This window comes from Rhagoletis zephyria, unplaced genomic scaffold (genome assembly GCF_001687245.7).
Source record: "Rhagoletis zephyria isolate East Lansing unplaced genomic scaffold, Rhagoletis_zephyria_1.1 Rzeph_scaffold_03361, whole genome shotgun sequence".
NCBI lineage: Eukaryota > Metazoa > Arthropoda > Insecta > Diptera > Tephritidae > Rhagoletis > Rhagoletis zephyria.
In genome coordinates, this window is record NW_016160444.1 from 32250 (window position 1) to 56520 (window position 24271).

Here is a 24271-nt window from a genome sequence, read left to right on the forward strand (position 1 = left end):
AGCAGCTGTTTTTGTTTATTATTCGATTTGTTATTTTGATTATTCGATTTGGTATAAAAGATTGTGAACCGAATAAAATGAATGAATTAGCCTCGGATAAATGTAATTTGCAAAACATCTGTGGAAAAATTAAAGGCAAGACAGGGAATGGTTTCGGAAAGATAAACCCCATGACGAGTAAAATTTAAAAGTCGCACTCGATTTCTATTTTTCGATCATTCATAAGTCCAAGGTTTGCTAATTTAATTAAACTGCTAGTCATATCCATCGCTCGAAGCCTTCTAAACGTGTTTTTGATTGGGCATTTTCGGGCATCTTTAAGTAACCGGCTAAATACAATTCCTTCAATCGAACGGGGAAGTTACATTTGTGAACTCACATATCTTTTTTTTGCTATCGTTCAAAGGTTACATCACGGGTGCTATGTTTTAAGAAGAATGAATATGAAATTTGACTGCTTCCTTCTGAACAGATCAACTAACTGATTTTAAGTAGTAAAGCAACATTGTATGTTACTTATTATCATACGTTTATATTGATGTTGTAATGTACATATAAAAGGTAATCTTATCTTGGTCAGAATAAACAAAATCCATTTAGTCACAAAGAGAGGCAGTTGCAGCTTCATTAAATAACAGCGAAGAGAATTTTTCATTTACGTATGTATGCAATAATGAACAATTGTGTTGTCGTTAATCTTACTAACTACTATTAGCCTACATATAAAGCGTTCTGATAATGTGTGAGTATGGTGATACCGACAAGTCTGCATATATTCAGGAGTGGACGGATCTTAATCACTACCATCGGCCAGAACAACAAAAACAATTACTGCCATCGACGACACAATTGCAATACCATTGTAGAAATGATAATAACGAGAGGGAACCTGAAAACACCTCGAGGTGCTTTGGTGAGGAAGCAGCACTTTCAGTGTGTTTGACATCGCAGTCAGAGCGGTTGGTGGCTTCACGTTTAACTGGAGGTTACAATCTTGGCAGCAACTACTTATTAGGCAGGTAAGTATTTTGTTTTACATTGCATTATGCGTATACTAAAAAAATTGACCTGTAGCGAGCTTTTCAACGGTTTTGTTCATTAAATACCTCTTTGAAATATTGTTTGTTATTATTTCTAAATTATGTACACGTATGCATGATTCATGTACATATTTATTAACCAAAATGATTCCGGTTTAACCAAAACTATATACTTTCCATGAGAGTTTTGTTAGCGTATACCTTTTAAATACACGTGTGACCCCATAGCTCATTTAAGTATATATAGTACTTATTGTATGGCTATAAGAATTATTTGTCTTGCAACAAGTCTAACGTAATATAATACTTATAAAAAAGCAAATATAATATATTATGTAAGAGAAAAGGTTGTAAGAAACCAATGCTTAAAAGAAAAGATTTTATGGAACCAAAGTAATCGGTTCCATAACTGTAGAACCGTTTATAAGAAACATCCTCTTACAAGTCTGTAGTAGTCTATCTACATGAGTCTAAATAATATGTATACAGTGAAACCTTCCATAACCGAACACTCACGGTTCCACAGTTTTTGCCCCCTATAGGGCTGTCCGGTCATGGGAGTTGAGCCACAAAACTGAAAGTAATTTTTTAAATCTTTATTAATGAACACAAGTTAAACGATTTACAATTTGCCTTTTGTTTCCTTTTAAAAGCTAAAGAAGAAACTTTGATGATGTTTAACATACACTTACTTATGTGTGAAGATATCGCTCATTTACTTTAATAGTGTCATAACTGCAAAAAACCAAACTCCAGAAAAGCGACTTTAAAGTTTTAATTTACATATACTTCCATAGTAAAAATATATACATATTTTGTTCTACTGAACTACTGGTAATCGATACATCTATGAAACATGCATTCAAGAAGAGTTGGGCATAATTTCTGCGTACTTAACAAAAATTGTATTTTTTGGATTGACATATACACATGTACATATGTACATATACACATGTACATATGTATATACACTTTTCAATCAATACATATCAATTATAGTTACGGTGACCAGACTTCTGTGGCCAAAAAATCGGGACATTTCAAGAGCATCCGAACATACAATTTTGTTTTTCGAACAAAAATGCTTAATCTAGTTTTATTTAAAACAAAACAAAGAGAAAAAACATTAAAAATTTTTATTACTTTTTTATGAAAATATAACCTACTATCTAAGAAAACGTGTTGGAATAAGCTTGGACTTACCGTTGATTTTTGTAAATTTTTTGTTCCCGCATTTTCTTCGCAATGAGCAACACCTCCCACAAAATTTACCAAATATCAACGGTAAGTCCTAGCTACTTAAAATTTGCACTTTGAATTGAATAGGTTACAAAACTGCATACTCAGAATGTTTCTAAGAAATTTAATAAAAAAGCTCAAAATTTTGATGAAACTTTGTCGAATTTTGCTAATTTTTGTACAAAGTTTCAATTTCTGACTTAAGTGGTCTTTGTTAGATAACGAGCCACACTTTCATAAAAAGGAATAAACATTAAAAAATCGAAAGGGTAATAGACAAAGAAAGCTAAAATATCTCTTCCCTATTTATATTTTCGCCACTCTATCTACAGCTTATGTTTTTCAAATCCATTATTTTTTTGAGGGTATTAGAACTATTTTTTATAATCTCATTAATTATATTTATATATTATTAATAAGGATGCTGGCTATGTTTATGGCTCACTGATGTATATTTATTCCTTTTTATTTGTTTATTTATTGTTTTTGGGCCAGAGTGCAGGGGAGTTTTAATAAATGAATATTAAAACACTAAAAATCGGGACTTAATCATCACAAATATGAAAAATCGGGACACATACGTCCCGACTTTTAAAAAATATTCAGCGGAACAATTTTCTCAAAATTGGTACTGTCCCGCCAAAATCGGTACGAATGGTCACCGTAATTATAGTACATGTGTATATCCCAACAAGCATTTCAGTAAATGTTTTTAAAAATAACTTCAAGTAAGTTTGCGATAATAAGCGTTTTTAATATTAGGTTTATTTAAAGTTTTTTTCAAATAAACCTTTAATAAGTGTTAAGGGCGAATATTTATAAATCACTTAAACACAAAAATGAAATGCAAATGTTAACGACATGAAGATGTAAATATAAAATTTTTTCAATTGTGACATGTTTGCGTCCCAAGTCGTTTTTTCAATTTGCCAATAACCGCAAGTAATTAAAAGCTGCACAACGCAACTAGATATAATAACTAACTTTTTTATGCTTAATGTTTGTGTATTATCGTGAATTTATATGCTAAACTTGCGACAAAACTTTCTCCCTTTGGCCAATGAAAATGATCGATTAAGAGAAGCGATCAGATGCAGGTGACAGAGCTGTTAAGTACCCAGGTCATAATTGACATAGAACGTTTTGCAGTATCGATATGTATGTATGGTATATAAAGGGTTCTGCAACAAGGGCGGGTAGATGTTGATGTATGTATGTATGAGTTATTAATGAAATATTGTTTAAATAAAGGATTACAAAAACGTTTACATAAAGCTTTATTTTGAAAATTTTTAGTAAACAACTTTTTTTAACCTTTATTATAAGTTTACATTTATACTCTCATAAAAAACTTTTCTTTTGAACATTTATTATAAGTTTACATTTCTACTCTTATAACCAAGGTTCCATTTCGATTATATTATATTAAGCTTACTTTCAAGCGTTTTATAAACAAAAAATCAACGTTTTTTAAGCTTTCGCATAATATTTTTAATTGTAAACTTAAAAAAAAATTCTTCAAGTTTATTTTGCTTGTTGGGTTTCGATCAATTGAATAAAATTAAATCGAGAGACTGATGAGTAAATAAAAATGAAATCAATCATATTCTGACTCCTTTTTTCATATTACATGCTACAACACTGCATGATTACGTTATGTATCGTAAGATTATGTTATATCAAACAAAACTGGTGATTACCATGATGCCGCATGCCAAATTTCTAGAAAGCTACGCGATTACATAAAAATGTAACATGTTAATAATACAGGCCAACAAAGATTAACTTTTTTTGGTAGCAGAAACACTAATATACATTTCCAAAGGATTTTGGTGTGCTAAATCCGATTATGGTCTTATAATATATCCCCTCAGGTCTGTTATGTAGCTGCAGGTTGGTTGCAAGGTCGAGTAGCGAGTCGGCCTGATCGCGGTCCCAGGCATAGCTCATCGGATGGGGTCGGTCTTTCGCTCTCGCCTCACTAGCGCTACGTTAACCAAAAAGTTGAAGGTCATATGCCGAATATGTGGCAGAATGAAGCAAAAGAAAAAAATTAAAAAAAGGAACGAAAGTACGAAAAGAGACGAAAGAAAAGTACAGTGCTGTCAGGCGGAGTCTAGCCACCCTCTTCAGCGTTCAACCGACGCGAAGCCATGGGCGTTGTGTTGACTCCTCTCACCTTACAACGCCCCCTTAACCTGAACATGTCCGTCAGTCAGTCATACTGTCATCCTAAGTCGATCTGTCTATTTTCCGTCTTACCTCCATGTCCCCATGCAACAAATGTACAAACATACATATGTATGTATGTAGGAACGTGTATGTCAAATAGAATTAATTGAGATAGCGAAGAAAATGATAAAGGGGCAGCAAAAAAAAACAAACATTTACATTCATTTTGGTGATTTGAATGCACTGTTTTCCGTCATATTTGAGGTCATGTAGTATTACTCTTAATCTTTTAAATGCCGTCGAGTTTTCTCAATTATTTTTTTTTTCGAGATATCGCATTTTGTAAGTAATGTGTGGTTCGAAGGTTCGAAAATGGATATTGAAATTTCAAAATGCGACATCTCCGCGAAAGAAAAATATATTTGGGCAAACTCCAAAAAGGGGAAGATTTGTTTTTTAGATACTTTAAGTAGTTTTCTGTGAAACAAATTTATTTGCGATGGTACGTAACCTAAAATATGTAAAAAAAAACTTTTTTTGGCATTTATGTTAGAATATCTCACAAACCTGACACGATAGAGAAAGCAAGAATTTGTGCTTGTGCATAAAAGCACTAGGCACACTAAAAGCTCAGTTAGTCTAGACTTAATAAATAACATAGTAATAATAAATAACACAAATAGTGATGTACAAACAATCTTCTTTAAAAATACGCATACCTTTAAAAACATTTGTATTAACACATTTTGCAATAGGACTGCGCAATTAATAAATTTACTTTACTTCATATTAATTAATTAATCGCACAATCCGATTTTAAGCCCTCGGCACTAAAAATAAAATAAAAAGCTATAATAAGGCGAGATCAGCTATTTCCACAATTTCTTTAACATCGTCTATAGTGCCTGAATCATTGAGGTGGTTCACGCTTGCCTGGTTATTAGGTTATCTGGTTAAAAATTATTATTATGTAGTGTATTTTATGGCTGTAAACTGAATAAAAAATATAACCACTTAACCACATAAGCTGAGAGCCAGGTAAGCGTGAACAACCTCATTTAATTTTGTGTTGTAATATATTGAGCTATTCAACCTTGATAACATATTGTTTGATATTGGAAACGTGTTGCAGCAGAAACTATTAGCCTTCATATAAAATTTTATTCGAATTATTGAATTAAGGCTTTCCAACCTCAGCCTATTTCGAATCTTAGTTTTTGTTGAATTCATTACGGAAAACACGCGCTCAATAAAAGCATTTGAGTGCCGCAAGGATAATATTTAGTATGAAGGCTACTTAACTTATATTTCTAAACAATTTATTGCCTGTTGCGGTTTTCAATAAGTAAGCAATTATCCAAAATTCTTCAGAGTCGGATGGAATGCCGTTCTGAAAAAAGTTGTTCCATGGAAAAGTTAAAAGATTTTAATATTCAGTTCACTCAAAATCGGTACGCCTTCCAGCAACTTCTGTACAGCAATTGTTGGAATGTATTAAAAAGTCGCAATGCAGATCGTTAGACAATAGATCTACCATTATGAGGTTTAAATTTCATAGTACTGGCTTTTTATTTGACAGTTTTATTCGCGGTGGAAGTTGCTGCTCAACAAATAATGTTGAACAAATTCGTTGAAAATCCGACATTTTCGAGATCAAAAATCAAATTAAAATTAAATATACCAAAAACTTATAATTATCCTCCAAAAATCAATGAATATATTCCTTCTGCTTAAACTAACGGGGTGAGCTAATCATTAAAAGACATCATTTCGCACCAGCTTAATGATAAGGCTCTTTACCTGAAATAGGAAAAAAAACGGCTTATCAGAAGAAGATCGTGCGAGAGAATTGGAAAACGGTTGTCCACAGTTCAGCAAATGCAAGCTATGGCAAGACTTAAACCTTATCGAGTTATAATATATAAAATTCTGTTAGATTAAATACATTTTATAACAAAAACCGNATCAAAAATCAAATTAAAATTAAATATACCAAAAACTTATAATTATCCTCCAAAAATCAATGAATAGATTCCTTCTGCTTAAACTAACGGGGTGAGCTAATCATTAAAAGACATCATTTCGCACCAGCTTAAGGATAAGGCTCTTTACCTGAAATAGGAAAAAAAAACGGCTTATCAGAAGAAGATCGTGCTAGAGAATTGGAAAACGGTTATCCACAGTTCAGCAAATGCAAGCTATGGCAAGACTTAATTAAACCTTATCGAGTTATAATATATAAAATTCTGTTAGATTAAATACATTTTATAACAAAAACCGCACCCGTTTACATTACCCCAATGTTCACACTAAATGTGGTATTTTATAATAATGACTAATAAAACATGTTTAAAACTGGACTTCGGTCAACTCCCACGTTAAAAGTTTTAAGCTAAAAAGAAACAGGGTGATATCCTCTTACAACTAAATCTATAGAAGTTGGCACAGCCGTCAAAAGGCTATGAAATGACAAGAGAATCGAGGCAGTCTCATTAAAACTGGATCAGACTCCACAATGGGTCATATGACCTAGAAATATGCTGGAAGGAGCCAAGGCGAATTTATATAAGGTGGTGTTACTAGCTCAGCTGATTTTGTGTATGTGTTTCGCCGCAAGGCTTCTGATATCAAATTGAAAAATTTTGTTTGAATTTCTACACACACTCTTACAGATTTTGACAGTTTATGCCGCCAAAGCAAAAACAAAATACATGTAAATTTTTGTTTTTGTACTCCTGCTATCACCTTATATTAATTCGCCTTGGAAGGAGCGCTTGCACAAAGTGTTATTTCATTGCATCCTTTACTTTGGACCTTTTGTAAAGTGTTGGTGGGTTTTTATGAAAACTAATTATTCACAGGTAACTTTAAATCGGTTTGAAGCGAATGATGTGAATAAAGTTCTGGAAGTCATCAATTTACGAATATGACCTATTTAAGTCAAATCGAAAAATACATGGTATTTATATAAAACAAAATTAGTAGAGATGTGCGGGCCGTGGAAAAACATAAACTAAAGATAGTTTAGTAGAGCAGGTTGACTACACAAGTCTCTAGAACGGGTGTTCAGAAAATTTTTATCATTATCAAAGAAATTGTTATTTATTTATTTATCCAAGCAAAATATGAAACTCTCGCTAACATGTATCTATAACGAAATGTTTTCTCTTTATTCTAACATATTAAATATTATTTTCTGAAATACTATTAAAAAGATATAACCCATTTCATGCGTACCGATTTTGAGTGAACGATGCTTTACTTCTCTTTCTTTCAAAGTCAAATTAGTCATTACGCGCAATATCGTCCAATCTGGACACTCTGGTCGCCATACATAATAGGGTCGTTTTTAGTTCACGCTTGCGTGTGGTAGTGCCTACCTCTGGTGGTCACACTGCTATTGGCGATGCCGGTTAATAACAATGCAATAATAGTTTCGTCCCCCAACTTTTCTATTGGGGTGTTCACAGTTCGTTCCAAAAAGTGTCTCAAAATGTAGACGTCTACATTTTAAGACGTTTTCTAACCGTAAAATCTGTGGTGTTGTTTCCCATACAAAATTGTAAAACGACGCCGTCTACATTTTGTCACACTCAAAGGTATGCTTTTTACGCGTCTACATTTTGCAACCTCGCAGCAGGGTTGCTTTATGGCAATACTAATCACATTTTTTTATTTATTGGGCACGTTTTCTGTATTTGCATTTAATTTGAGCGCAATTTCTGATGAAAAGAAACAAATCAAGGAAAAGAAATAACAAACATTACGAATTGGTAATTAAGTTAAATAATTAGAATTTTTCAGAAACAAAATCGAAAGGCGACATATAAAAAATGCACGCAAGGAAGAAATGTCTGGAACACCAGCAAAGTTTTGAGACGATTTTTCGACGACTGCTAGAAAGGGGTGCTCACAGTTTGATGCTAAAGATGTCTCGAAATGTAGACGTCTACATTTTCAGACACAATTTGGAACGAACTGTGAACACCCCAAATATAGAATTTTTCAGAAACAAAATCGAAAGGCGACATATAAAAAATGCACGCAAGGAAGAAATGTCTGGAACACCAGCAAAGTTTTGAGACGATTTTTCGACGACTGCTAGAAAGGGGTGCTCACAGTTTGATGCTAAAGATGTCTCGAAATGTAGACGTCTACATTTTCAGACACAATTTGGAACGAACTGTGAACACCCCAAATATAAAACCTGTAAAATTGTCAAAATGCAAAATTGCAGAGAAAAACAAAAAAAGTAAAACGCTTTTTGGATAAAAACTGGTAAAACTGTCCAATACACCATAGACGCAATTTTTTGTTTACATAGCTTTTTTAGCATTCGGTGATTTGCTAAATTATATGCAAATACACAGGCAAATTAACAAAAATGCTTACTAAACTTGATATTTCTCGGCTACGATATACAGTGGTGGAAAAATAAATAGGGACACCACATTTTAACTAATATTTCCTATTTTCCTTTTATCTATTTTATATTTGTTATTTTTTTTTATAAAAGTATAGCTCATTATCATCATCATTTAAATTCATATTTCTAACTTTGTGCAAAAATTATAAAAATTCTGCGAAATTGCATTGAAATTTTCGACTTTTTAATCAGATTTTTTAGAATTAACGCATTTTCTTCCATGCAAAGTATGTATGTTCGACAATTTTTTTTTTTTTGTATGGNAAAAAAGTGCGTAATATATTCAGAATAAAAATTATCAAAAATCAACGATTTTTTGGAACTTCAAACTTGCATTTTATCCTATTAAAATTTAATGGGCTATAAACCCGGGGGGAGGGTGGTGGCGTGGAATAACACAAACGGCCATAACGCATACTTGTGTTATTTAACAATTGAATGTGAGATAACACAAATTTGCTTAATTTCATTTCTCGTTGAGCAATACCACCATCTTTTAAACTTAACAATTGAGTAATAAAGCAAAATAGTGCACATAGGGTAGTCACCCAGTTACATTTGACAAAAAGTAGTACATGAACAAGTTAAATGGACGGATTTGTAAGTATACAATTTTGAAGGTGCCCAGCGTCGCGGCGGTCCGCGTACGCGCTCGCGTCCCCCGCCCCCTCCCCTCCTTTCACAGTTATGTATTGGTGGCATTATAACCGTTTAGAAAGAAGAAAAGTGTATGTATGTATTGGTGGCATTATAACCGTTTAGAAAAAAGAAAAATGTATGTATGTATTGGTGGCATTATAACCGTTTAGAAAAAAGCAAAAAAATTTAACTAACACTAGTTCACTTCTGAAACTGCTTTTTAATGACCAAGTAATGGGAATTATTGTGTTTGGTGGTATTGCATGCATCCCACCCATAGTGGAATTTACCAGGTGCCACTGCCTTATTTGAACAGTTGCCCATGATACAATAATTTTAAGAAAGTAGTTTCACTTCAAAATTTTTGACATAAACCGTGTCTGTGACAAACACGCAATGTGGCCACTGCTACGATATAGAACTTGGGGATTTTCGCTTGTTATTTTAGATATTTTTTAACAGAACATGTAAAGATTTATATGTTTCATAACTGATCACTTAATTTTTAATATAAATATACGTATTTTATACATACATTTTTTCCACTGCTAATCACATGAATAAAAATCATAAAAATGAAAATATAACGGCAATATTTCTTGTTTATAATGGATTAGATCCATAGCACACCACGGACTATATCGGCCGCCGATTTAGATGGGCTCGCTAGTCTTTCCATTGCACCACAACTTATTGGTCGGAGCTATTAAGCTGGCGTAGTGTGCGCACCTCCATACATCTTCATGTACATATTTCAAGCGAGCCCTATTATTTAAATAGGCGGCCGATAAAGTCTGTGGTATGCGATGGCTCTTATAGCTGTATCCTTACATCTATTCCGTGTGTTGCAATATCCACGAAAGCAGCAGTTAATTTTTTATGAAGAAAATTATTAAAAAATATTCGAAAATTATTATTTATTTTTCCAACGTCAAAAGCTGGATTTTTTTTGAAAAAGTTGGTACAACAAAAAATACGAAACACGTTTTCTGTCAGATAGCTAACATGGCGGATAAGAAGAAGAAGTGAAACTACCTTCTAAAAATTATTGTATCATGCAGTTGCCTATAAAATGTGACTATAAGGGAGCCGAATGTCAGTAAATAAAACGAGAAAGCCAAGGTACATTGAACAGGTAGTATCAGTAGAGCAGCTGATTTGATTTATTTTCAAATTATTTGGTCTCGAAAATGTCAAATATTTTTAATTTTTTCTCACAAAAATTCTGAATTGTTAAAATCCATTTGCATGTGAAACTTTTTTCCATACAAAACAAGCGATTGAATAGCAGCTTTTGGAACGTTCGCCCAACTCAGCAGCACACCTCCCCCTATAGAACTTCTTCTGAAAAAAAAAAAAAATTTAGATAGAATTTCGCTGAATTTTTATAAGTTTTGCAGAAAGTTTGAAATATGAATTTAAATGGCTTTTCTTAGTTATTGAGATATACTTTTATAAAAAAATAATAAATATTAAATAAATTAAAGAAAAACGGAAAAAGTTGTTAAAATGTCCTGTCCCTAAAAAAAGTTCAAATAAACAATTGGGCATTATTCTCTGAAGTCCTCTGAAGAGAAGCAGAGTTTTCGGATTGAAAAATTTTGATTTTCATGGATTCTATGCCATTTTTACGAAAAGTATTTTTTTCCCCATACAAAATACATGGGTATACTTTTTTTCGGTATAGAACAATCCTAGGGGGTGAGAGCATTAAATTTCCGACTTTACTTTTTTTTGGACCACCCTAATACACATACATATGTACATATGTACATAAGCACTTGTGTACGATCTTTTTGCTTGCTGGCTTAAGATGTTTTTATGTCCATACGAAATGCTCTTGAGATAGAACTTTTGATCACGAAAAGTTTGAACTCAATAAATTCTTATCAAGAAAATCCTATTTACAAATCGTCGGTGATACTGCAAAACGGTCTATGTCTATTAGTACCCTTGACACTGATATGGTCTCTTACTTGCTTCGGAATGCATTTGCATATCGTTACACCCTAATAAACGAATGACAAAACTGTCTACTTTGGCTGATGAAGATGAACGATTGCCAGAAGCGATCAGATACAGATAACAGATTAATTAAGCACCAGAGGTAAATATCGTAACCATAATATATGTACATATGTAGAAAGGCCATATCTCACATCGACGCTGAAATACAAAAAGCCGTAACTAACTAAAAATCAAAAATTCACATTTTGATTGATTATGATGCATTCCATCGAATTATAAATCCCCACATCTTTTTATGCAATACACAATTTTAGTCAGTCACGTTTTTTTTTTGCATTTCAGCGATGTATTTCACCTTTTCCCACTGGGAAAATAGGTAAGCACCTTGCGAGGTAAGCCATGTTTTCTTTCAGTTTTTAGTACCAAAATTGTCATCATGGCCAATGTCATCTACAAGTAAAGGGAAAAATGAACACCTCCGAAGACACATTACGTTGTCAGTTGAAAAATAACGTGCAGCCGAAGTTATTTCCAAGCACCGAACTATTCCGAGCGACTGCTCTGCATTACTAGTAACTTACTTTGTAAAGCGGCTCAGAAGTATGTCTGATACCAAATGTACATTCTAAATTCCTACTTACATAAGGCGGCCATGCCTTTGTAAAAGTAAGGGACGTTCGGCAGGGAAATGGTAATGACTGCCAGGTGAAGAGTAAGTTGCTAATAAGGTATTATTACGTGCTCCTAATTCCCACTGGGTTCTCTATTAAGGTACCGATGTGTATGTATGTACGCACGTTTAATATTTAATGTAGAGATGTAACTCAAAATTTGCGTTTTGCAGATTCATTATGCAATTGTTAAGCTTGATAAGTAGAATATGTGCAGTCTAACAGATAACCAAACTTCCCAAATATGTGGAAAATATGTGTATTTCCATCTGTCTTTTCGTATACCAACTGTATGAATTGATAAAACCTTGAACGCGTTTTCCCACAAAATTTAAATTTTGAAATACTTCGTTATGTTATTAAACGTGCGATATTCCTACAATATGCATGGTGCAAAGCAATAAATATCTAGCAATTTATCAAAAAACAGTCACCTCTTAAATGCACGTAGGTACAATTAATAATTTATCAGCTATGGAATTTCTGGTTGAGTTACAACTTTCTATTGTAGAAATACCAAAAATTATTAAGTGGCAGTTATCAGCTAAATATGTAGCTTAAAGTGGAATACGAAGAACGAAAAATTAAATATCAAGAGTTCTACCGATCCCAAGTCTGCTAAAACATGTATCCAAGGAAAAAAATCAAAAATTATCAATTTTTTTCCTTAACGGTAAACAATATTGGTGTGGCGAAGTATCGATATTTTTAATTAGAGTTCTGAGTACTTTTCTTCAATATACACATGTTCGTAACATTTCAATGCTTAGTGTAGAAATCTCACCAACTGGCCGCACTTTATTTAAATCAATTACGACGATTGAATGGTGCCGAAATCAACAGAAATAAGGTCAATTGATACTATTTCGCATACTGGAGCGTAGCTTCGCGGCGGCCCGCGCGTCGTACTTTGGAGTACTCAGTATCGATACTTTTAAAAATAGGGTACTTTCGATCTTTTTAAGAATCGAGTTCTGAGTACATTTGGTATTGGTACTGTCCAGTATTAGTAAATGTTATCATCAACATAGTACGGCAAAAGTTCCAGACTGCCTTCCTGGCAGTCAAGAGGCCTTCCGCTTTGCAATCCTGGTTTTTATTTGGAGTGGCCTTCGTTGCGCATAGAAGTTCTTTAATTCATAAAAATCATATTTCTTTAAGGTATTTTTTAAAGTTTCTATAAAATATATTTTATTACAACCAAAATGCGTATTGAAATAAATTTAGTTTTCCATTTAATTTAATTTGTTTATTGTCAAAACTCTAGTACAATAAGATCTGCCATCCTTTATAGTACAACAAATAAAAGGTAATATTAGGAAAATAAAATAAAGGAGTAGTATTTATGAAAGCTAAGATTTATAATAACGTACAAACCATTACAAGCAAACCAGTTGATATACTTATTGACCAGAAGAGAGTGTAAAAATTCCCAGTTTGTGTATTACTTGTAATAATAATAATTATTTTTTCATATACATATCGCTAGCCTAGAAAGAAAAGTTGCTAAGTCCCATTTTAAAAATTTTACAGGAGAGGAAAAAATCTTCCTATAGCCATTTTCTTTAACTATTTCGCAAGACTTTGAATCAAACATTTTGCGCGTTTAAAGCAAAGCAAAACTCCATAAGAATCAGATTCGATATTTATTAAAAGATGTCGTATTATTTTGGCCTTAACGGATTTGTGGTGCTTCTTTTGGACTTAGCAAATTTTCCTTTTATTGCTTATGAAGAGGAAATAATAAAACAAGTACCTTTATAATTTTCGAAACGATGCGTATTCAATTTCTTTAGCCTCCTATATCAAAATATGAGTTTTTATAAAAAGTGGACTTAGCAACTTTTCACTCTAAGCTAGCGATATGTACATATATATGTATAAGTTTTTTTTTTTAAGCATGAAGCACAAAATAATAACTATAATTGGTGTTTGGTTTCTCATTCGGACAAACAAAATCACTTCATCAGATTTTTTTAAAAATTGGATTAACGATTAATGATTAAAATTAATTAATCGTAATCAAAATAAGTTTAATCATAAATCGTGCAGATGATAACGATTAATTAATTTTAATCGTTAATCATGATGAACATTTTAATCGTTAATTTTTAATCGTTAATCAGATTAACATTTTGTCAACACTGAAAATTTATCAAGCAAAATAATTTTTTTTTTTTTAAATTTAATAACTACTTAACCACTAAATATTTTATTACATGCATTAAATTAATTTTTATTAATGTACAAATANATATGTATAAGGTGTTTTTTTTAAGCATGAAGCACAAAATAATAACTATAATTGGTGTTTGGTTTCTCATTCGGACAAACAAAATCACTTCATCAGATTTTTTTAAAAATTGGATTAACGATTAATGATTAAAATTAATTAATCGTAATCAAAATAAGTTTAATCATAAATCGTGCAGATGATAACGATTAATTAATTTTAATCGTTAATCATGATGAACATTTTAATCGTTAATTTTTAATCGTTAATCAGATTAACATTTTGTCAACACTGAAAATTTATCAAGCAAAATAATTTTTTTTTTTTTAAATTTAATAACTACTTAACCACTAAATATTTTATTACATGCATTAAATTAATTTTTATTAATGTACAAATAAAATTTTGCTCATAAGAGATGTTAACTTACATTCATAGGTACATTCTTATAATTGAGATTTTCTTGAGAGTATGATTCCCGACTTTGAAGATTGTTGCTTATGACCACAGATTTATTAATGGCACTTATTGTTTCTATGAGCCAAGCATCGCTTCACAGTAAAGAACGGAAAGCATGATTTCTTGGATTTCTTAAACAAATACTAGTACTGTTGATTTGTATTATTTGTATTAGCAGGAAATTTTAATAAGCTCTTCAATTAAGGTTCTATGATTACTTTACACATGTATGTATGTATATCTATGCACATTACATATGTACACTAGTATAAATATGATGCAATTATAGCACATCTATATAAAATACAACTCTTGTTGTCATTATCATTCAGATATTATATAGAATTGTGGCGTGCATATACGAAAATTGTTCGTAAACTTTTTATTATGTGTGCATAAACGTAAATTGGAGCATATTTTCCTTTTTAGAAAGCCAACACCCCCTTGCCGAAAAAAATTTGCAGAAAGGATGACAAAGATAATAAAAAGTCGGAGCTTCATAGTGGATTTACTGTCGATACTTTTTGGCATAGGCACATGGATAGGTGTAAACGGTAAAAATCATACTTAATAACACTGAATGTTTTATATTATACACAACATTTTATTACTATTTTAGGTACTTTTATTCAAGTACCGCTGCTAGTAAAAGAGGCGCCAGAAAGTTGGAGTTTAGCATCGTATCTAAGCGTTGCGGTACAGATTGGAAATATAGGTCCGATCACGTACACCCTCATACAACACTTTGCGAAGAAGAGGATAAACGATTCGCTATTCATTTATGTTTTGTTGGTGGTGGGCACATTGGCAGCATTGTTCACCAGCTTCTTCTATAGTGAAACAGTGGTAGTATTTGGCGAGGAACGCAGCTTAGCTCTATATATACTCACATTTTCATCCGCTCTCACGGCATGTACAAGTTCGGTGCTCTTTATGCCTTATATGGGTCGTTTTAAGGAAATGTACTTAGTAACGTAAGTAAAAATTAATTAAACTGTTTCATACAATGTGGCTTTATAATATATATACTTATAGTATTAAATTTTTTAAAAGTGAGCATATTTTCCAAAACAAATAAATTTTTTCTCTGTTTTAAATAGATATTTTGTGGGGGAGGGCCTAAGTGGTTTGTTACCAAGTGTTCTATCACTGGTGCAGGGCATCGGTGGTGATGCCGAATGCGTCTTGGTGAACAACACAATATCCGGTGAAGAGGTCTACGAGAAACAAACACTTCCTCCACGCTTCGGCTCTATGGAATTCTTCCTATGTATTTTCGCTTTGTTTGTATGCAGTGGCATTGCTTTTACTCTGCTGGATCGACTTAAATTAGTAAAGCAGGAATATGTTGCAGGCCAAATCGATTTTGGCAACAACTATAAATATGAAGAGGATACCACGCCTAATACTACAGACCATGCTGCAGTTACAGAGACTCCCAATAACGAAAATAAGGCGACACAAATTTCAGCCAACGAATATATTTTACTGTTGCTACTTATTGGCTGCTTATCCTTCATGGCCAATGGCATGTTCAACTCCATACAATCTTACTCAAGTTTACCGTATGGTAACCAGGCGTACCACCTCTCTGTGACTTTGAGTGTAATTGCTAATCCGGTGGCGTGTTTCTTAGCGATTTTTGTGCCCCATACATCGTTGCGGCCTATCTATGTGCTATGCTCGTTGTGTGCCGTTTTGACTGCGTACGTGTTTGTTACAGCTTCCATGAGTCCATTACCGCCATTGCATGGCACCACCGCAGGATCGGTGATCGTGGTAAGCTATTTCATAAATAAATAACTTTACATGTGAATTCCTTTTGTAAGTATAACTTTTCTTCAAGATAATTTGTTGGACTTTGCTAATTGGATTGGTGAGCTATACCAAGCTATCAATTTCGTCAATTATGCGCGCTCAGGGTGGTCGATCTCTCGTATGGACTGGCGGACTTACACAAATTGGTGCTCTTTTCGGCTCGGTGCTTATATTTATTTTAATAAACTACACAAACAGTTTTCAAGAATCAGAGGGAAGCGATTGCTAAAATAAAATATTGTATGTAAAATTCTTATGTATTCGAAATATATACATATATGTATGTACATATGTATATATGTGGGTAAGTAAATATTTTACTTAAAGCCAGATGAATGAATGATGTTTACAGAACGGCAAATAGTACAAACATTTAGTAATACATTTTCATCATTTTTTAATATTAGATACATTTTCATTTTAAAACTAAATTGTTTGCGAAAGTGCGTTTTGAGTTGTCGCAATTACTTTTTAAGATTTTTTTATATAACGAGCTCAAAAAGGATTTTATGGTTATCTAGTGAAATGTGTGAAAAAATGCATTTTATTGAAAAATAAAATTCAAATAACTCTGATTCAAAAACACTTCCTTCATAAGTTGAAGCATATGGTATGTATAAGAATAAGGAAAGTTTTTTCAACGGAAGATCTTAAAAAAATTAGATTAACTAAAAATACGCTGTGTTTTATTGTAAAAAGCCCATGTGTCACAGTTTCTAAACTAGCGCTGGTACAGAAATTTCAATCACAGATATGAAATCGTCATTAAAAATTAAGCTAGTATCATGTAACATAACCTAATAATCACATATGCTGTTGTGCAGTGTAATCAATTTACATACGCACAGTGGGAGAAATGGCCATTCTGGCGGCGCCTTGTTAATAACTTCGAAAAAATACAAAGTATTGAAAATGTCCTTTTAAAACTTTATCCTTGAACATCCTTGGAAATTTTCAATATTTATTTCTGAAAAAAATATATATTGCAAGGACTATTATGTTAACTACCATATCATCGAATTTCGGCCCTCTAACTTTATTAGTTTTATTTAAAAAAAAATTTACACTTCTCTTTATAAGATATTGATAGTTACAATATACATAAATGAAGATACTGGAATCATATATTTTTTCCAAAAATAAATATTGGAAATTTGTAAAGATGTTCAAGGATAAAGTACATTTTCAACACTTACTCGTCCTGGTGCTTCTAAAAATTATTTTTTTCGAATTTTTCCTTTTTAGTGATATCCCATATTGTTNGCAATATACATAAATGAAGATACTGGAATCATATATTTTTTCCAAAAATAAATATTGGAAATTTTTAAAGATGTTCAAGGATAAAGTACATTTTCAACACTTACTCGTCCTGGTGCTTCGAAAAATTATTTTTTTCGAATTTTTCCTTTTTAGTGATATCCCATATTGTTACTCTACAATGCACCAAATCGTTTAAATCATTTGTTATTCAATCATATCCTAGAAACTTCAAAGTCCTTTAAAAAAATATCCTGACGTCAGAGGGAAAAATTAAAATCGCAGTTATACTAAAATTGGCTCCTAGTTTTGCGAATTTATTGATTTTTTCGTTTCTTAAAAATTTTTGGTTTTTATCGCACGGTGTAATTAGGCCTCGGAATCTCATGCAAATGCCTGTTTTTATTGGGCATCTTCAAATGGAAATGGTTAAGTTATCATTAAGAATCATGAAATTTCCTTTAAAATGGCATTTAATCGTTACTGCATATTTTTGCATATTTTGCAGTAAGGGCATGATTTTGTATATTATGCAAAAGTCAGGTATTTTTTGCATATTTCTTGCGCATGTTTTAGTATAATTTACAGTAAATGTATGTGGTTTTTGCATATTTTTACTTTTTATGATTTATAACCATTTAAATTTGGTGCGAAATTGCTTGACAAAAAAATTGCCGTTGAGGCACTCTCTTCTACCTCAGTTAGATCTCAACTAGTAGAAGACTGTGGGAGAGAACTGGCCTATATATCTGATCAATACGAATTTACCCTAATATTGGTCCTGGGACATAGGGACATTTATATTAACGAGGCAGCGGACGAACCAGCAAGGTGCGGCTCCGTACTGAATTTGTCTCACCCGGTGGACATGAGTGCCTCGCTCAGGAAGATAAAAGCAACAATTACCGAAATTNATTACCCTAATATTGGTCCTGCGACATAGGGACATTTATATTAACGAGGTAGCGGACGAACCAGCAAGGTGCGGCTCCGTACTGAATTTGTCTCACGCGGTGGACATGAGTGCCTCGCTCAGGAAGATAAAAGCAACAATTACCGAAATTTATCACTCAAAGGCCAAGCAGAGTTGGAACCATGCAGGATCGTACAGGATTACCCGGCAGTTCTGGGTGTCCTATGACCCACTTTAATCCAAAGTTCTTTTAGGAATGAGCAAAGAAGATAACTACAAACTTATTGCAGTATGCACAGGGCACTGGCCCGTTGGGGTACATGCCAAAGGATTGGATTGCCTTTCAAAAGGTTCTGTCATAGGTGTGATGACCTTAGCTCAAAAGAGATAGTCGAACACTTCCATCACCCAACGGCAGCGCTCCGACCAACGAAATTCGCACAGTGATCTATTTATACATAAAAAAAACCTTTTTTAATTGCATATTTTACTTGTTTAAAGCGCATATTTTAAATTTTTTAGTGCATTAAGCTGATGTCACATAAAACTTTTGCTTCGCTTTACGTGACAGATTCGCTTTGACAGATAAGATGAATTGTATGAAAATGCACAAAGCATGCCACATAAATCGTTGAAGCGGCAGCGCGAAGCGAAAAGATGGTCAACTCCCATCTTTTTGCGCGCTTTGACAATCAGCCGGTTTAATATTTATTTTGTTTCGTCCAAATTCGGGTTTTCATGCAGAAACATAAAACTTAATTACATTGCTGATAATTTTAAATCAAAATAATTAAAATCCACAGCAACTTTGATGAGTAAAAAAGCGGTACAACATTGTTTTCTTGGCGTTCATTGTGGCATACCTTTTGCGTCTGGCGCTTTNGTTGGGGTACATGCCAAAGGATTGGATTGCCTTTCAAAAGGTTCTGTCATGACCTTAGCTCAAAAGAGATAGTCGAACACTTCCATCACCCAACGGCAGCGCTCCGACCAACGAAATTCGCACAGTGATCTATTTATACATAAAAAAAAACCTTTTTTAATTGCATATTTTACTTGTTTAAAGCGCATATTTTCAATTTTTTAGTGCATTAGATTCCGAGCCCTACTGATAATAAAACTTAATTTTTATTACTACTACAATTTTTTAATAACTACTAAAAATGTTCTGTAAAATAAACGAAATTTCATTACCAGTAAAATTTTTACAGATTATGGAAAATATTTACTGAGGGTTAAAAATCACTCAAATCGCATACACCATAAGTGACAGGTCAAGGTGTAGGTAGGATATTTTCATGGATTGTTGTCGAAAGCTGAAGTTTTAATTCAAGACGAGGTGGAAGGTTCCATCTCTTTTGGTTTCTTCGTTAGAGCTTCTCAAAAATTGCCCAAACACGATTTTTTGACACTTTGACTACGTTTTTCTCAAAATCCGGAACTGATGAAAACTTTTTATATAGGGCCTGTTCGAGGCACGTAATATAAACGGCAATACTGCAGCACTGATGAAAATTTGCAATACTGCGGTTGTGATTGCATCTCGAACAAGCCCATAGCTGCAATCATTGCCGCAACAAAATTTGTTTCCATTTTTGTTTCCCGGTGTAATTATTCGTGAACTCGTCACTGTTGGAATTATTTCTGATAATCAGGCAGGTTCTGTAATTAACTTCCGAGTGAATTCCAACCAAAGCCACATTGAACTCATATTGATAGTTGTTGAAATTTACTCGGAAGTGAATTGCAGAGCCTGCCTGAGTACAATTTTTTATGAATACTTAATAAGAGACTTTATGCAATAGGAAAATGGGCGCTTGAAAACCCTGCATCAAAGTTCTAGTAAAATAATTTTCGACAAATTTACAATACATTTCTATTTTTGAAAATCAGAATAACTCAGTCATTCTTGAAAGATTTTCATTGTGAGATGTTATTGAAGATATATTTTCGGTCCATTTTTGTATCGTAGAAATGTTTAGTTACCTAATCACATCCCACGATTTTTAGGCAAATAAGTTGCATGAATTGTATGTGTAAAGCTAATATGGTGAAGAACTTTTAATATTCGGACCTTTCATCTATATTTCGTCCCATATTGTACCCGATTTCGGCTTAATTTTAAATTTTCAAATTCCATCCCTGTTGAACAACCTCTCAAAAACTGGTGCACCTCCTACTTTGACCAAAACTTTCGCCTCGTGAATGCCATTACGAAATACCCACATTACCTTGGTGCAGTTAACGTCCATCAGGTTAAATTTCTACTTATCCAGATTTGATTCCGTCATACACCTCTTTCCCTTTGTTACGATCCCTGGGCCTACCGTTAGTTAAGCTTGACAACGGTTGCTAGATTTCCCGATTAAGGCAGGCCTTAGTAGTGTCGCTAGAGCACGCACTAATTTTCTTCATATAGATATACATATGTACATATCGTTAAACGTGTGATATAACACCGTTGTTTTTGGTATTAACACTTTAAAATTTTTAGTGAAAGGATATTTTAATATATCCTACCAGAATCTGTGAAAAACGCAGTTTCGAAAAAAGTGTTGGTTAGGACTGTACATACATACATACATATTTTTCCTTAATTCACAAAGGCCTAACCAGGAAATTTTCTATTTTACAGGAGAAACAATAACATTATGAAAAGAAAATCATGCATTTTAAAAAATTACATAACTCCGTTGTTCTTGGTACTAACACTTCAAAAGTTTTAATGAAGGTGAATTTTAATAAATCTGAAAAACGCAGTTTAGAAAAAAGTGTTGGTTAGGGCCTTTGTGAGTTAAAGTAACGATATATATATCCTCAAGACATATGCAACAAGGAGAACCTTGGGCCTTATAAAAAAATTACTTACAATTTTTAGAACTTTTATTTAAATTTATTTAAATAAGTCGAGTAAGACCCTTAGAATTTTAAGAAAAAGCAATTGCTTAGTTTTTATTCATATAGCCCGTTATCTCAGCTTCTGGTTAAGGGAAACTGAACTTTCTCCAATAAAAAACTTAAATCACTTTCGTGTATTTCTACATTCATACTCAACCAACGTAATTAAAAAGCTTATTTAAAGTAGCGATTATATGGTGACTGGTAAAAACGTTAACTTTTTTGAAAAAAGAATTGCGAAAAATACAGTTTTTGTATTTTTGAATTTTATTTCTAGTTTTTTTTTTTTTTTAATACATTTCGTAGGATTTTATATTTGAAATACCATTAGAAATAACGTTATTTTACAACTCCCAACACTGCTCTGACATACCCCCATGCATTTGCTCCCTAAACGATCTCGCCTACAGATTTGCAGAGGAAATTTTGTCTTTCTTCCGCTTAGTTGCAAATAAGTCGTACTCACTATCATCATTGTCACCTTCGTAACCAATTTCTAGAGAGTTTACACCATTGCTCTCATTATTAATCATCTTGTATTCACACAAATTTTCCGTAGATTGATAGGCGTCCACACTGGTTAGACTGCTACAGCACGAAGCGTAGCAGGATGGCGTTGTATCTTTTAATTTATTGTAATCGATTGCAACCGGCGCCTCTTCGTTATTAAACATATCTATGCGATCCCTTAAACTAGAATTGCTATTTTTTGATATTTGACTCCCAGTGGCCGCTAATTCGGCTGGGTTAGTGAATAAGACAGGGTCATTTGACAATTTTAAAGAATCATCCGTTAAGTTTTTACTTCCGCTGTTGGCAAACGTTTGTTTGGTATCTCTGCTTAGGTTAAATGATATACTTTCTTTGACACCGTTAAGCTCCACAACAGTTGCGTTCACACTTATGATCGCGTGTCCAGCATTCGGTTTGTTTGTGTTCACTGATNTCTTTGACACCGTTAAGCTCCACAACAGTTGCGTTCACACTTATGATCGCGTGTCCAGCATTCGGTTTGTTTGTATTCACTGATTGTGTTATAACATTATCCAAGTTTGTACCGAGGAACGTATCTATTTTCTCGAGTGATTCTTTAGCGCGTTTGAAAAGCACAAGGCTCTCCTTAAGTACTTGACTTTCATTCAGCTGTTCAAAATTCTGTAAAATTTTACGGATATCTACTTTACTTTCGATGGATATTGGCATCTTTTTTGAATTCGATTCTCTTGCGGTTTCAAACTCTTGTATAAGTCTTTTTATTTTGGTAACATTGTCGCTGGAACATTTCCCGATTTTTTGTGGCAGTAAAAGTCCGGAAGAAACTTCATCGATTTCTTTAATAATATCCACTGAGTTTTGTATGACCTCGTCATGTTGTACACGCAAATCCTTCAATCTTTCTTTAAGATCGTTTAAATAAACTTCCACACGTTGTGTTTTGAGAGTTTCCTCGGGTACTGTGAACCCATAAAATGATTTTCGTTAAGTAATTTGTTTAAATAATATAATGCGTATCTGTACATTGCTTACAAAAAGGCATTTTAACGTTATCCATGGATTCAAGTTGGCAGCAAAAAATTTTGAGCAGTTTATCCAAATATTTATTACAGTTAATTTTTTTGTAATTATTAAGACTGAAGTTGTTTCTTGGATTTGTTTTTATTTTTGAACATTTTTAAACCTGCACCCAAGATCAAGTAAAAAGTAAAGTACAATAATTTAACGTAAACCGCGAGAGGGGTCCATTTCCACCGAGTATGACGGCAGGTTCTCACTGCAACATTTGAATATTTTATTGAGGCAAAAGGTCCAGCGATATTTTCGAGACCTCTTCGTTACCACGACAGTCGGGTCTACGTAACCGGAACGACCCAGATTTATATCTGGCCAAGGACTGTCACTCCAGCAACACTCCCCAAAAAGTCTTTGGGGAATTTGTATGCTGCTACAACAACAACAACAAGACCTCTTCGTTTAGCACCTGATAATTCGAAATTGCAACGAGAACTTCAGTTTATGGTGAATCAAGGACTTTGTGGTCCATCAAAAAGCCCCTTCTCGTCGTCTTAATGCACAGACTCTTCCTGACCGTTATCCCATTCCTTACATCTGTGATTTTGCTTATGGGCTATCAGGAAAAATTATCTTTTCAACTATCGACTTAGTTCGTGCCTATAATCAAATTCCGGTTGCTCCAGCCGATTGGGTTTATTTGAATTTCAATTCATGACCTCGCCGCTCAAACATTTGAGCGGTTTATGCATGAGGTTCTTATAGAGCTTGACTTTTGTTTCCCTTATCTCGACGATGTTCTAATCGCATCTGAATTTCCTGAGCAGCATTAAATTGATCTTGAGTAATTTTTTAATCGCCTACAAACATATGGTCTAACTATTAATGTTTCCAAATGTCATTGTGGACAAAACAAAGTAACATTTCTTGGCCACTTAGTTTCCTTCGAAGGCATTCAACCAGTTCCTGAGAAAGTCGATGCAATCTTAAACTTCTCGAAGCCGCATACTGTCAAAGAGATGTGAC

The 24271-nt window shown here is 33.3% G+C and overlaps 2 protein-coding genes across 5 annotated transcripts; one reads left to right on the plus strand and one right to left on the minus strand.

Moving 5' to 3' along the window:
• The first annotated feature begins 437 nt into the window (after nt 1-437).
• On the plus strand, nt 438-17400 carry Rift (Riboflavin transporter). Of its 4 annotated transcripts, none has more exons than XM_017623799.1 (6): nt 438-659; nt 716-1019; nt 15277-15401; nt 15467-15821; nt 15948-16626; nt 16694-17400. In XM_017623799.1, exons 2-6 carry the CDS (start codon nt 739-741, stop codon nt 16892-16894), a joined length of 1641 nt encoding a protein of 546 aa, XP_017479288.1. In that variant the 5' UTR covers nt 438-659; nt 716-738; the 3' UTR covers nt 16895-17400. The 4 variants fall into 4 exon arrangements, with proteins under 4 accessions (XP_017479288.1, XP_017479289.1, XP_017479290.1 ...); XM_017623800.1 differs by having other exon boundaries at nt 572-659; nt 729-1019; XM_017623801.1 differs by lacking the exon at nt 438-659 and having other exon boundaries at nt 953-1015; nt 16694-17399.
• A 4621-nt stretch (nt 17401-22021) lies between these two features.
• Nucleotides 22022-23397, minus strand: LOC108368862 (uncharacterized). Its single transcript, XM_017623804.1, has 3 exons — nt 23264-23397; nt 22691-23190; nt 22022-22614 (listed from the first exon to the last, which is right to left on the minus strand). The coding sequence occupies exons 1-3, from the start codon at nt 23286-23288 to the stop codon at nt 22141-22143; spliced, it is 999 nt and encodes a 332-aa protein (XP_017479293.1). The 5' UTR covers nt 23289-23397; the 3' UTR covers nt 22022-22140.
• Between the last annotated feature and the right edge of the window lie 874 nt (nt 23398-24271).

Bases quoted from the DNA above. Each gene is read 5' to 3' on its own strand.
- Rift (XM_017623799.1), top strand. From the start codon at position 739: ATGTGTGAGTATGGTGATACCGACAAGTCTGCATATATTCAGGAGTGG. The intron at 15,402-15,466 runs GTAAAAATCATA...TTACTATTTTAG, and splicing joins CACATGGATAGGTGTAAACG to GTACTTTTATTCAAGTACCG. The intron at 16,627-16,693 runs GTAAGCTATTTC...CTTTTCTTCAAG, and splicing joins CCGCAGGATCGGTGATCGTG to ATAATTTGTTGGACTTTGCT.
- LOC108368862 (XM_017623804.1), bottom strand. From the start codon at position 23,288: ATGGATAACGTTAAAATGCCTTTTT. The intron at 23,191-23,263 runs GTAAGCAATGTA...ATGGGTTCACAG, and splicing joins TAACGTTAAAATGCCTTTTT to TACCCGAGGAAACTCTCAAA.